This window comes from Hyperolius riggenbachi, chromosome 10 (genome assembly GCF_040937935.1).
Source record: "Hyperolius riggenbachi isolate aHypRig1 chromosome 10, aHypRig1.pri, whole genome shotgun sequence".
Classification (NCBI taxonomy): domain Eukaryota; kingdom Metazoa; phylum Chordata; class Amphibia; order Anura; family Hyperoliidae; genus Hyperolius; species Hyperolius riggenbachi.
In genome coordinates this window covers 269,456,226-269,470,532 of record NC_090655.1, presented here as the reverse complement: position 1 = coordinate 269,470,532, position 14,307 = coordinate 269,456,226, and the positions used below count along the sequence as shown (strand labels likewise).

The following is a 14,307-nucleotide window of genomic DNA, read 5'->3' as shown; positions in this document are numbered from 1 at the left end:
ACAGGGAATGTGAACAGTAATAGGGTGTGATGTGTAATGTAACTGCCCAGTGTGCCCGTAATGAGGTATACACACACTATGTACACAGGGAATGTGAGAAGTAATAAGGGTGTGATGTGTGTAATGTGTCTGCACAGTGTGCCTGTAATGAGGTATAAACACACTATGTACACAGGGAATGTGAGAAGTAATAGGGGTGTGATGTGTGTAATATGACTGCACAGTGTGCCTGTAATGAGGTATAAACACACTATGTACACAGGGAATGTGAGAAGTAATAGGGGTGTGATGTGTGTAATATGACTGCACAGTGTGCCTGTAATGAGGTATAAACACACTATGTACACAGGAAATGTGAGAAGTAATAGGGGTGTGATGTGTGTAATGTGACTGCACAGTATGACTGTAATGAGGAATAAACACACTATGTACACAGGGAATGTGAGAAGTAATAGGGGTGTGATGTGTGTAATGTGACTGCACGGTGTGCCTGTAATGAGGTATAAACACACTATGTACACAGGGAATGTGAGAAGTAATAGGGGTGTGATGTGTAATGTGACTGCACAGTGTGCCTGTAATGAGGTATATACACACTATGTACACAGGGATGTGAGAAGTAATAGGGGTGTGATGTGTAATGTGACTGCACAGTATGCCTGTAATGAGGTATAAACACACTATGTACACAGGGAATGTGAGAAGTAATTGGGGGTGTGATGTGTAATGTGGCTGCACAGTGTGCCTGTAATGAGGTATAAACACACTATATACCAGGGCTGTGGAGTCGGTCCAAAAATCCACCGACTCCGACTCCTCAGTTTAGGATTCCTCCGACTCCGACTCCACGACTCCGACTCCTCTAATTTGCATATTACAATTTTGTTGATTAAAAGTATGTAACATGAAATTCGTCTCTTAACTGCCAACGCTTAGGAATTTTACAAGACGACTGAAGTGAGAAGGATATGTAGACTACTATGTTTATTCCCTTTAGACTAAAACTAGTCCTTGGTAAGAGTACTTGTAAAAGGTACAAACCGAACAAAGAACATCTATCAGGCCCTAGGCAATGTAAGTGTGGGTACATGTAAGAATGATGTGCAGGTACTCTGCAGGGGAATGAGGAGATTGTAAACAGACAACACCTCTGTGTTCAATGTGCACAGCATTCTCAGTGGATTCCCTGCAGCTCTGTGGGGAGTGCATATGTAGAGTATAGTACTACTGCAGTGTTCTCCCCAGAATTTTTTTCCAGCCGGGTGGCATGAAATAGTAGCCGGGTGGCATGAAATAGTAGCCGGGTGGCATGAAAAAGTAGCCGGGTGGGTTGAGATGAAAATGCAGGGCAACTCTGTTTACAGCATAGGAGGTGAGCTGATGACAGCCGGGTGGTCACCAAATCTAGCCGGGTGGAGCACCCGGCTAAAAGAGCCTGGGGAGAACACTGTACTGTGTAACAAAGTAAACCTGAGACAGATGAAATTAAAGTTTTATACATACCTGGGGCTTCCTCCAGCCGCCTTCAGGATAATCAGTCCCTCGTTGTCCTCCTCCGCCACCTGGATCTTCTGCTATGAGTCCAGGTACTTGAGCCAGTCAGGCGTAGTGCGCATGCACACACTCCGCCGCCAGGAGCATACTACACCTGTGCAGCACTATTGCGCAGGTGCAGAATGTTCCTGGCTGTGGGAGCGGCATGCGGCCAGACAGGGCTGACTGGCTGAATTACCAGGACTCATAGCAGAAGATCCGGGTGGTAAAGGACAGCGAGGGACTGATTAGCCTGAAGGGGGCTGGAGGAAGCCCCAGGTATGTATAAAAGTTTACTTTTCATCCGTCTCAGGTACCCTTTAATTTGTAGTCACCAAACCAGCAAAGGGAGTGCATACATTTGCATAAATCAGCATCAATGCAGAATTATTTCCATCTCGTTGACCATCTCTATTAGTGACACAGCTACACATCAGGCTTTATTCTTACAGCATAGATGTTATTTAGTATATATAAGAGATTCCTGTGAACACATCATATATACAGTCACAATCAGATATGTATATCTGACCTTAAAAATACGGGGACTGCTTTATTGAAGCAGCACAAGTAACTAATTTTGATTGGTTTATTTCATTTTTGTGGACTAAGCACAGCTATTACTGTATATATACTGTATATATACATTATTTTTAATGACTATTATCTGAGAAATAGAACATTTTATCATATTTTCTTTTTTAATTACAGTTACAAATTCATTAGGAGTCGGAGTCGGTGCATTTTTTCCCGACTCCGACTCCAGGCACCCAAAATTGCCTGACTCCACGACTCCGACTCCACGACTCCGACTCCACAGCCCTGCTATATACACAGGGAATGTGAGAAGTAATAGGGGTGTGATGTGTGTAATGTGACTGCACAGTGTGCCTGTAATGAGGAATAAACACACTATGTACACAGGGAATGTGAGAAGTAATAGGGGTGTGATGTGTGTAATGTGACTGCACGGTGTGCCTGTAATGAGGTATAAACACACTATGTACACAGGTAATGTGAGAAGTAATAGGGGTGTAATGTGACTGCACAGTGTGCCTGTAATGAGGTATAAACACACTATGCACATAGTAATAGGGGTGTGAGGTGTGTAATGTGACTGCACAGTGTGCCTGTAATGAGGTATAAACACACTATGCACATAGTAATTGGGGTGTGAGGTGTGTAATGTGACTGTACAGTGTGCCTGTAATGAGGTATAAACACACTATGTACACAGGGAATGTGAGAAGTAATAGGGGTGTGAGGTGTGTAATGTGACTGTACAGTGTGCCTGTAATGAGGTATAAACACACTATGTACACAGGGAATGTGAGAAGTAATAGGGTGTGATGTGTGTAATGTGTGCAGTGTGCCTGTAATGAGGTATAAACACACTATGTACACAGGGAATGTGAGAAGTAATAGGGAGTGATGTGTAATGTATAACTGTAATGAGTTATAAATACAATTTAATGAGTGACTATAAAATGAACCTGAGATGGTTTACAAGCGCTTATTTATACTTACCTGGGGCTCCCTGCAGCCCCTTGAGCATCGTGGCCTGCCTCTGAATCCTCTTCGCTTCTCTGTTAAGCCGCTATGACTCCAAGTAATCCTCAAAGTTGCGGCCTTCTGCACATGTGTGGCTGGACTACACACGCACTCCTTGCCGCGCTACCGTCCCCTGGAGCATTCTTTGCCTGCGCAGTAGTATGCTTCAGGGGGTGGGAGCACGGCTGAGCCGCGCATGCGCAGAAGACCTCGACTGGCAGCGACTGACCGGATTACCAGGAGTTGTAGTGCCAGAAGCGAAGGGCCGAAGAGGACAGCGAGGGAAGCCCCGGTGCTCATGGGGCTGGAGGAAGCCCAAGGTAGGAATAGGTGCCAGTGTACCATCTCTGGTACACTTTCAGAGTTGGAAAGTCCTCACCTGATCAGCATTGTATTTTTATTACAAGATGTAGTTGGATGTTTCTCAATAAGCTACAACTAGGGATGGCTCGAACGGTTCCTGGCGAACTTCCGGGGTTCGTGATCGCGGCAAATCGGGAACTTTTGCGGAAGTTCGGTTCGCCCCCATAGTGCATCATTAGGGTCAACTTTGACTCTCTACATCACAGTCAGCAGGCACATTGTAGCCAATCAGGCTACACTCCCTCCTGGAGCCACTCCCCGCCTTATAAAAGGCAGGCAGCGCCGGCCATTATACTCACTCGTGTGCCTGCAGTAAATAGAAAAGGGAGAGCTGCTGCTGCAGACTCTCATAGGCCTCGATTCATAAAAGTGCTGTCGGGAAGGTAACGTCGAGCGGGGAAACACCGCTGTCGGTATTTCCAGGGCTGTGGAGTCGGTCCAAAAATCCACCGACTCCGACTCCTCAGTTTAGGATTCCACCGACTCCGACTCCTCGACTCCGACTCCTCTAATTTGCATATTACAATTTTGTTGATTAAAAGTATGTAACATGAAATTCGTCTCTTAACTAGCAACGCTTAGGAATTTTACAAGACAACTGAAGTGAGAAGGATATGTAGACTACTATATTTATTCCCTTTAGACTAAAACTAGTCCTTGGTAAGAGTACTTGTAAAAGGTACAAACCGGAACAAAGAACATCTATCAGGCCCTAGGCAATGTAACTGTGGGTACATGTAAGAGTGATGTGCAGGTACTCTGCAGGAGAATGAGGAGATTCTTCCTCTATTACACATCTGAACATGGATCAGGCCCTAGGCAATGTGACTGTGGGTACTGTGGGTACTTCTTCCTCTATTACACATTCTTCATGCACAATCTGAACAAGGTTTATGGGTGACAGACAACACCTCTGTGTTCAATGTGCACAACATTCTCAGTGGATTACCTGCAGCTCTGTGGAGAGTGCATATGTAGAGTATAGTACTACTGTGTAACAAAGTAAACCTGAGACAGATGAAATTTAAGTTTTATACATACCTGGGGCTTCCTCCAGCCGCCTTCAGGATAATCAGTCCCTCGTTGTCCTCCTCCACCACCTGGATCTTCTGCTATGAGTCCAGGTACTTGAGCCACTCGGGCGTAGTGTGCATGCACACACTCTGCCACCAGGAGCATACTACACCTGTGCAGCACTATTGCGCAGGTGCAGAATGTTCCTGGCTGTGGGAGCGGCATGCGGCCGGACAGCGCTGACTGGCTTAATTACCAGGACTCATAGCAGAAGATCCGGGTGGTTGAGGATAGCGAGGGACTGATTAGCCTGAAGGGGGCTGGAGGAAGCCCCAGGCATGTATAAAACTTTACTTTTCATCAGTCTCAGGTACCCTTTAATTTGTAGTCACCAAACCAAATTTTAACAACATATCAAATTATTTGATTTCATCAGCAAAGGGAGTGCATACATTTGCATAAATCAGCATCAATGCAGAATTATTTCCATCTCATTGACCATCTCTATTAGTGACACAGCTACACATCAGGCTTTATTCTTACAGCATAATGTTATTTAGTATATATAAGAGATTCCTGTGTACACATCATATATACAGTCACAATCAGATATGTATATCTGACCTTAAAAATACGGGGACTGCTTTATTGAAGCAGCACAAGTAACTAATTTTGATTGGTTTATTTCATTTTTGTGGACTAAGCACAGCTATTACTGTATATATACATTATTTTTAATGACTATTATCTGAGAAATAGAACATTTTATCATATTTTCTATTTTAATTACAGTTACAAATTCATTAGGAGTCGGTGCATTTTTTCCCGACTCCGACTCCAGGCACCCAAAATTGCCCGACTCCACGACTCCGACTCCACAGCCCTGGGTATTTCCGCCTTCAGGGTGGTGATTCATAAAAATTTAGCTACTTGTGATATACGTGCGGAGATACTCCGCTGTAGGCAGGCGTTAGGCTGTCGGGAGACATGCGGAAACAGGAGAAGCAGGCGGAGTCCCTCCGTGCGGTGTTCTCTCTGCAGCTGCTTGGGAGGTCTGTCCCATTCACTGCACTGTATTCCGCACGCTTCTCGCCACATCAGAGGTAGCGGTAATACCCGTCCGCATACCGCTACCTCTAATCTTTATGAATTGACATTTGTTACTTTTGCTATGATAATCACCGCGCAAGGCGGTGATTGATCACTCTGCTCGCGAATATCAGCTTTTCATGCGGAAAAAGCCTTTATGAATACAGATTTTGCTGTGTGGTCGGTAAAGTGAGCAGTTTTCAGCATTTCCGAATGCAGGAATGCTTTATGAATCGAGGCCATAGGGAAAGATTAGTTAGGCTGTTATAGGCTTGTTAGCTTGCTCCTTGCTGATTTCTTATTGCTAAAATAGCACCCCACAACAGCTCTCATGAGAGCTAATCTTGTTCTTGTGATCTATTTTTTTTTCTGTGCGTCCCACTGACAGTTGTGTTGCATAGACAGCCTTGCTAACTCATACTGTGTGTGCGCGCAACTGCCAGGCCCAGCACATTCAGTGACTACCTGTGTGTGTGACAGGCAGCTGCACATTGTAATACCCATCACTGCATATACCTACCTACCTGTTGTTCACAGTGCACCCACCTACCTACGTGAGCGCACGCAGTGTCACTATGCCTGTCCGCTACCTGTCTGTGTGTGATAGGTGCACGTTGTAATACCCAGTACTGCATATACCTACCTACCTGTTGTTGTTCACAGTGCACCCACCTACCTACGTGAGCTGAGCGCACGCAGTGTCACTGTGCCTGTCTGCTACCTGTCTGTGTGTGACAGGTGCACATTGTAATACCCAGTATTGCATATACCTACCTACCTGTTGTTCACAGTGCACCCACCAACCTACGTGAGCGCACGCAGTGTCACTGTGCCTGTCCGCTACCTGCCTGTTGAGGGACCTCCGTATAAAAAAACTCAAGGGGAATGAGCTGTACTGGGTGGCCACGCTACTAGACCCTCGGTATAGGCACAAAGTGGCGGACATGTTACCAACTCACCAGTAGGCAGAAAGGATGCAGCGCATGCAGAATAAGCTGGCAAGTATGCTTTACAATGCGTTTAAGGGTGATGTCACAGAAAACGCAATAAAGGTACCACTGCCAGTAATCCTCCTCCCATGTCCACGCAGGCAAGGAAAGGACGCTCCAGCGATCTCATGGTGATGTCGGACATGCGGACTTAGCGATTCCAGATTCACCATCCACCAACACATGGACCGGCAGGTAGCAGACAACCTGACCTTAAGTGTGGATGTAGACACTCTGAGCAATGAACCCCTGGACTACTGTGTGCGCAGGCTTGACCTGTGGCCAGAGCTGTCCCGTTTTGCCATTAAACTTCTGTCTTGCCCTGCCGCAAGCGTCCTGTCAGAAAGGACCTTCAGCGCCACTGGAGGCATTGTCACTGAGAAGAGAAGTCGCCTAAATCACAAAAGTGTTCAGTACCTGACCTTTATCAAAATGAATGAGGCATGGATACCGGAGGGCTACTGCCCGCCCAAAGACTAAGTCAGTCCCCACACACAGCATCTCTGCCTGCACGCCATGTGACTGGCTGCCTGCCCCAAGACTAAGTCGATCCCCAGTGCCACACAGCATCTCTGCCTGCAGGCCGCTTGCCTTCTCCGCCACCACCAACCGGGTCCAGAACTCCAGGAGGATTCCTGAATTTTTAAGGCCGCTGCTAGCAGCGGCCGCTATAAAAAATTTTCTGGTGCGTGTACATGCCTGCCTAATCATTCTGGCTGCACTGCAGCTGCAACAACAAAACAAAAGGCATGTACATGTGCCAATTCCCCTTCATGATCATTATCTTGCCGCGGTGAAGGGGCTTGCGTATCACAATGAAGAAATGACTGCCGGCTATATGAGTGTCTCGGGGGTGGCACACCAACGATAATAAGGTTGTTGCTTCATTGTGGGCAGGCCAAATTTGATCAGCTGGACAGTCACTGTTGTTCTATCATGGAGCTACCACAGCCCGGCGACCATATGGGCTTGAAAACCGCCACAGCCTGCACTCTCGCCATGGTGTGCACCAGTCCAGCACGGCCATCACTACACAGACAGCTGTTTGCGGTGCTTTACACAGTGAGTTTGGTGTGTCAGTGTGAAGCAGTACTCTAATTACACTCCCTGATTGATGTATACACATGCAAGATGTTTTAAAGCACTTTAGGCCTGCAATTTAGCATTCAATGTGATTTCGGCCCTTAAAACGCTGCTTTGCGTCAAATCCAGATTTTTTCCCGGGACTTTAGGCGTCATGCCCCCCTCCGCCATGCCCCCCTCCAGGTGTTAGACCCCTTGAAACATCTTTTCCATCACCTTTGTGGCTAGCATACATTTTTCTAGTTTTCCAAGTTCGCTTTCCCATTGAAGTCTTTTGCGGTTCACAAAGCAAACTTTTTGCAGAAGTTCGCGAACCAAAAATCGGAGGTTCGGGCCATCTCTATCTATAACCTCCCCCTCCACAGAACATACTCCAAACCCACCCAGGTGTCTGTACTGTTATTGTTAGTAAGCTGTCACCAAATACACTCAAGAATGATAGTTTTTGATGACAAAGCTCTAACATGAGTACATAGCATAACCCCTAATATGGCCAGTCTGTTAGCAGGTGACACAGTCATAATAACTAGAGATATTCAATATTTAATGTTCACTACTCACCTGATCTACCTTCTATAAGCTCCTCATCTATAATTTCCCACATCATGCCATCCTTCTCCATAGACTGCTGCTCACTCCTCACATATGTCTCTTCTTCTTCCTCTTTAATTGTCACCAAAATGTCACCCTCTTCCATAGACTGCTGATCACTCCTCACATACGTCTCTTCTTCTTCCTCTTTACTTGTCCTCCTCATGCCACTCTCCTCCATAGGCTGCTGATCACTCCTCACATATGTCTCTTCTTCTTCCTCTTTAATTGTCACCAAAATGTCACCCTCTTCCATAGACTGCTGATCACTCCTCACATACGTCTCTTCTTCTTCCTCTTTACTTGTCCTCATCATGCCACTCTCCTCCATAGGCTGCTGATCACTCCTCACATATGTCTCTTCTTCTTTACTTGTCCTCATCATATCTCCCTCCACTATAAACTGGTGATCACTCCTCACATACGTCTCTTCTTCTTCCTCTTTACTTGTCCTCATCATGCCACTCTCCTCCATAGGCTGCTGATCACTCCTCACATATGTCTCTTCTTCAACCTCTTTACTTGTCCTCATCATATCTCCCTCCACTCCCTCCACTATAAACTGGTGATCACTCCTCACATACGTCTCTTCTTCTTCCTCTTTACTTGTCCTCATCATGTCACCCTCCTTCATAGACTGCTGATCAGTCGTCACATATGTCTCTTCTTCTTCCTCTTTAATTGTTGATATTATGTAACCCTCCACAATAGACTGCTGATCGCCCCTCACATACGTCTCTTCTTCTTCCTTTTTATATGTACTCAACATGTCACCCTCCTCCATAGACTGCTGGTCACTCCTCACATACGTTACTTGTTCTTCCTCTTTAATTGGCCTCATCATGTCTTTCTCTTCTGTAGACAGCTGATTAATCCTCACATAGGTCTCTTGTTCTTTGTGCTCAGATCTTGGTTACTTTTCTGAAAAGGATAACAGATTAGAGCTGTAAGATATTAGCAGTAATAAACAGAGCACAGGAAATAACAATTTGCTAGGGGTGATAATATCCCATAATCTGTGGTATCCTGCACATTCAGTACCACTCCTCTCTGCCAGTGTGCCTTGCTCATCATCTGGTGCTTCTCTCCTCCTCTCCATGCACACATTCCTGGGAGGTTACAGCAGTGCCGGCAGCGGTAGATGGATGAGGATGTGAGGAGAGAACAGCTGGAGACAGAGGAAGATAGGAGCAGAGGCCTGCAGCTAATTAGCTATAAATTATCATTAGTTGTGGCTCTGGCACCTGATGAACTAGGCAGATGGGACTGCAGCTCCATATCCTGACCATACCTGAGCCCACCTGTCCATCACCTACTAACCCCAAACCCTCCAAGTGCCATAGCAACAAACCTCCCAGCTGGGACAGTGCCAATACCAGGACCAAAGCAGCAGAGGACACCCAACCCCTCTCCAGCTGCAGCCTCTATATCCTCTGCCTGTCCTACCAGCCACACCCCTTGTTACCTTGCTCCACCCCCTAGCTGTGACCCACCAGTCATCATACGTGTGCAGACTTCAACCTCTCCCACTGCGGGACATAAAACTCCTGTGATGTGAATTATTACTAGGAAGGTGAGATGTCGGCACTGGAGGGACATGGCTATACTCCATATACATCTTCTCTTGTCTCTGTGATGTGACTGAATTATTACTAGGAAGGTGAGATGCCAGCACTGGAGGGACATAGCTATATTCCATATACATCTTCTCTTGTCTCTGTGATGTGACTGAGTTATTACCAGGAAGGTGAGATGCTGGCACTGGAGGGACATGGCTATATTCCATATACATCTTCTCTGGTCTCTGTGATGTGACTGAATTATTACTAGGAAGGTGAGATGCCGGCACTGGAGGGACAAGGCTATATTCCATATACATCTTCTCTGGTCTCTGTGATGTGACTGAATTATTACTAGGAAGGTGAGATACCAGCACTGGAGGGACATGGCTATATTCCATATACATCTTCTCTTGTCTCTGTGATGTGAGTTATTACTAGGAAGGTGAGATGCCGGCACTGAAGGGACATAGCTATATTCCATATACATCTTCTCTTGTCTCTGTGACGTGAATTATTACTAGGAAGGTGAGATGCCAGCACTGGAGGGACATGGCTATATTCCATATACATCTTCTCTTGTCTCTGTGATGTGACTGAGTTATTACTAGGAAGGTGAGATGCCAGCACTGGGGGGACATGGCTATATTACATATACATCTTCTCTTGTCTCTGTGATGTGACTGAATTATTACTAGGAAGGTGAGATGCCGGCACTGGAGGGACATGGCTATATTCCATATACATCTTCTCTTGTCTCTGTGATGTGAGTTATTACTAGGAAGGTGAGATGCCGGCACTGGAGGGACATGGCTATATTCCATATACATCTTCTCTTGTCTCTGTGATGTGACTGAATTATTACTAGGAAGGTGAGATGCCGGCACTGGAGGGACATGGCTATATTCCATATACATCTTCTCTTGTCTCTGTGATGTGAGTTATTACTAGGAAGGTGAGATGCCAGCACTGGAGGGACATGGCTATATTCCATATACCTCTTCTCTTGTCTCTGTGATGTGACTGAGTTATTACTAGGAAGGTGAGATACCGGCACTGGAGGGACATGGCTATATTCCATATACATCTTCTCTTGTCTCTGTGATGTGACTGAGTTATTACTAGGAAGGTGAGATGCTGGCACTGGAGGGACATGGCTATATTCCATATACATCTTCTCTTGTCTCTGTGATGTGAGTTATTACTAGGAAGGTGAGATGCCAGCACTGGAGGGACATGGTTATATTCCATATACATCTTCTCCTGTCTCTGTGATGTGAATTATTACTAGGAAGGTGAGATGCCAGCACTGGAGGGACATGGCTATATTCCATATACATCTACTCTTGTCTCTGTGGTGTGACTGAATTATTACTAGGAAGGTGAGATGCCAGCACTGGAGGGACATGGCTATATTCCATATACATCTCCTCTTGTCTCTGTGATGTGACTGAATTATTACTAGGAAGGTGAGATGCTGGCACTGGAGGGACATGGCTATATTCCATATACATCTCCTCTTGTCTCTGTGATGTGACTGAATTCTTACTAGGAAGGTGAGATGCCAGCACTGGGGGGACATGGCTATATTCCATATACATCTTCTCATGTCTCTGTGATGCGAGTTATTACTAGGAAGGTGAGATGCTGGCACTGGAGGGACATGGCTATATTCCATATACATCTTCTCTTGTCTCTGTGATGTGAGTAATTACTAGGAAGGTGAGATGCTGGCACTGGAGGGACATGGCTATATTCCATATACATCTTCCCTTGTCTCTGTGATGCGAGTTATTACTAGGAATGTGAGATGTCAGCACTGGAGGGACATGGCTATATTCCATATACATCTTCTCTTGTCTCTGTGATGTGAATTATTACTAGGAAGGTGAGATGCCGGCACTGGAGGGACATGACTATATTCCATATACATCTTCCCTTGTCTCTGTGATGCGAGTTATTACTAGGAATGTGAGATGTCAGCACTGGAGGGACATGGCTATATTCCATATACATCTTCTCTTGTCTCTGTGATGTGAATTATTACTAGGAATGTGAGATGTCAGCACTGGAGGGACATGGCTATATTCCATATACGTCTTCTCTTGTCTCTGTGATGTGACTGAATTATTACTAGGAAGGTGAGATGCCAGCACTGGAGGGACATGGTTATATTCCATATACATCTTCTCTTGTCTCTGTGATGTGAATTATTACTAGGAAGGTGAGATGCCAGCACTGGAGGGACATGGCTATATTCCATATACATCTTCTCTTGTCTCTGTGATGTGAATTATTACTAGGAAGGTGAGATGCCGGCACTGGAGGGACATGGCTATATTCCATATACATCTTCTCTTGTCTCTGTGATGTGAATTATTACTAGGAAGGTGAGATGCCGGCACTGGAGGGACATGGCTATATTCCATATACATCTTCTCCTGTCTCTGTGATGTGAATTATTACTAGGAAGGTGAGATGCCAGCACTGGAGGGACATGGCTATATTCCATATACATCTTCTCTTGTCTCTGTGATGTGACTGAATTATTACTAGGAAGGTGAGATGCCAGCACTGGAGGGACATGGCTATATTCCATATACATCTTCTCTTGTCTCTGTGATGTGACTGAATTATTACTAGGAAGGTGAGATGCCAGCACTGGAGGGACATGGCTATATTCCATATACGTCTTCTCTTGTCTCTGTGATGGGACTGAATTATTACTAGGAAGATGAGATGCCAGCACTGGAGGGACATGGCTATATTCCATATACATCTTCTCTTGTCTCTGCGATGTGACTGAATTATTACTAGGAAGGTGAGATGCCAGCACTGGGGGGACATGGCTATATTCCATATACATCTTCTCTTGTCTCTGTGATGTGACTGAATTATTACTAGGAAGGTGAGATGCCGGCACTGGAGGGACATGGTTATATTCCATATACGTCTTCTCTTGTCTCTGTGATGTGACTTATTACTAGGAAGGTGAGAGGCCAGACATAATCTATGGCACGTGTAGGGGGACCACTAGAAAACTTGCAATAAGTCAAAGCAGTTATATAAAAGTCTCTTGTACGGCAATTACTTCAAGGTGGATGATCAGGGTAGTGCCAGGTGTACTATGACCTCCTCTGTAACAATGTATGTCCACCCCGACTTCTGCTCTCTGCCCAATTTATAACAAAAATCACACAATTACCTCTTCCAGCCGTGTGCTTTCTCCACCTCCTGCAACTTCTTTTCCTGCTATTACATCACTTCCTTTCTTTGGGTTAATGTCCTCCCCATCTGTGCGTTCCACCTGGGAGGTGTGATGTCGCCATCCTGTGGTAAAAAGCCTAACTGCAGCTTGTGTTTTGGACTCTCCTGCTCTCAACCATGTGAAGGCAACCATACACGAGAATTCGGCCCCCTCTTTCCTAGAAGAATCTGAACAAAGATGGAATGATTCCAACCACACACACACACATCTTACATTCCCACTTCCCATTCCTGAAGGCTGACCCTTAAATCTGACGCCAGGGTGAACTCTGCTTAATTATTTCTTTATTGTATTTATAAAGCGCCATCATATTACACAGTGCTTCTTCTTGATGCTTCACCTTAAAGGGAAGGTTCAGGGAGTCTCCCCAAAAAAATAAAAATCCAAATCCACTTACCTGGTGCTTCCTCCAGCCCGTGGCAGGCAGCGCTCCGCAGGCTCCCGGTGGTCTCCGGTGGGGCGCCCGACCTGGCCAGGCCGGCTGCCAGGTCGGGCATCTTCTGCGCTCCAATCTGCGTGTCACTGGTGCGCGCTGACGTCATCGGACGTCCTCCGGGCTGTACTGCGCAGGGCGCGTCCTGCCTGCCACGGGCGAGAGGAAGCCGCAGGTAAGTGGATTTGAATTTTTATTTTTTTGGGAGACTCCCTGAACCTTCCCTTTAACCTCCGCAATCTGCCATCACTGCTGCCTCTGATTACTACTACATGCCTATTACTATCTGCCATCACTGCTGCCTATTATTACTACTACATGCCTATCCCCGCTGCCTCTGATTACTACTACATACCTATTACTATCTGCCATCCCTGCCTATGAGTACCTGCTGTCACTGCTGCCTCTTATTACTACGACTAAATGCCTATTACTACCTGCCATCACTGCTGCCTCTGATTACTACTACATGCCTATTACTACCTGCCATCACTGCTGCCTCTGATTACTACTACATGCCTATTACTACCTGCCATCACTGCTGCCTTTGATTACTACTACATACCTATTGCTATCTGCCATCCCTGCTGCCTCTTATTACTACTACTAAATGCCTATTACTACCTGCCATCACTGCTGCCTCTTATTATTACTACTAAGTGCATATTATTACCTGCTAGCACTGCTGCCTCTGATTACTACTACATGCCTATTGCTATCTGCCATCCCTGCTGCCTCTTATTACTACTACTAAATGCCTATTACTACCTGCCATCACTGCTGCCTCTTATTATTACTACTACATGTCTATTACTACCTCCCATCACTGCTGCC

The 14,307-nt window shown here is 45.7% G+C and overlaps 1 protein-coding gene across 1 annotated transcript in view; it reads right to left on the bottom strand.

The window, feature by feature from the left end:
• Window positions 1-14,307, bottom strand: part of LOC137537194 (zinc finger protein 850-like) — a 113,236-nt gene that overhangs the window by 18,257 nt on the left and 80,672 nt on the right. The window contains exons 4-5 of the mRNA XM_068259304.1: window positions 9,679-9,742; window positions 8,184-9,121 (exon numbers count right to left, since the gene is read on the bottom strand). Coding sequence (XP_068115405.1) covers window positions 8,184-9,121; window positions 9,679-9,742 — 1,002 coding nt within the window. The remainder of the gene's footprint in view (window positions 1-8,183; window positions 9,122-9,678; window positions 9,743-14,307) is intronic.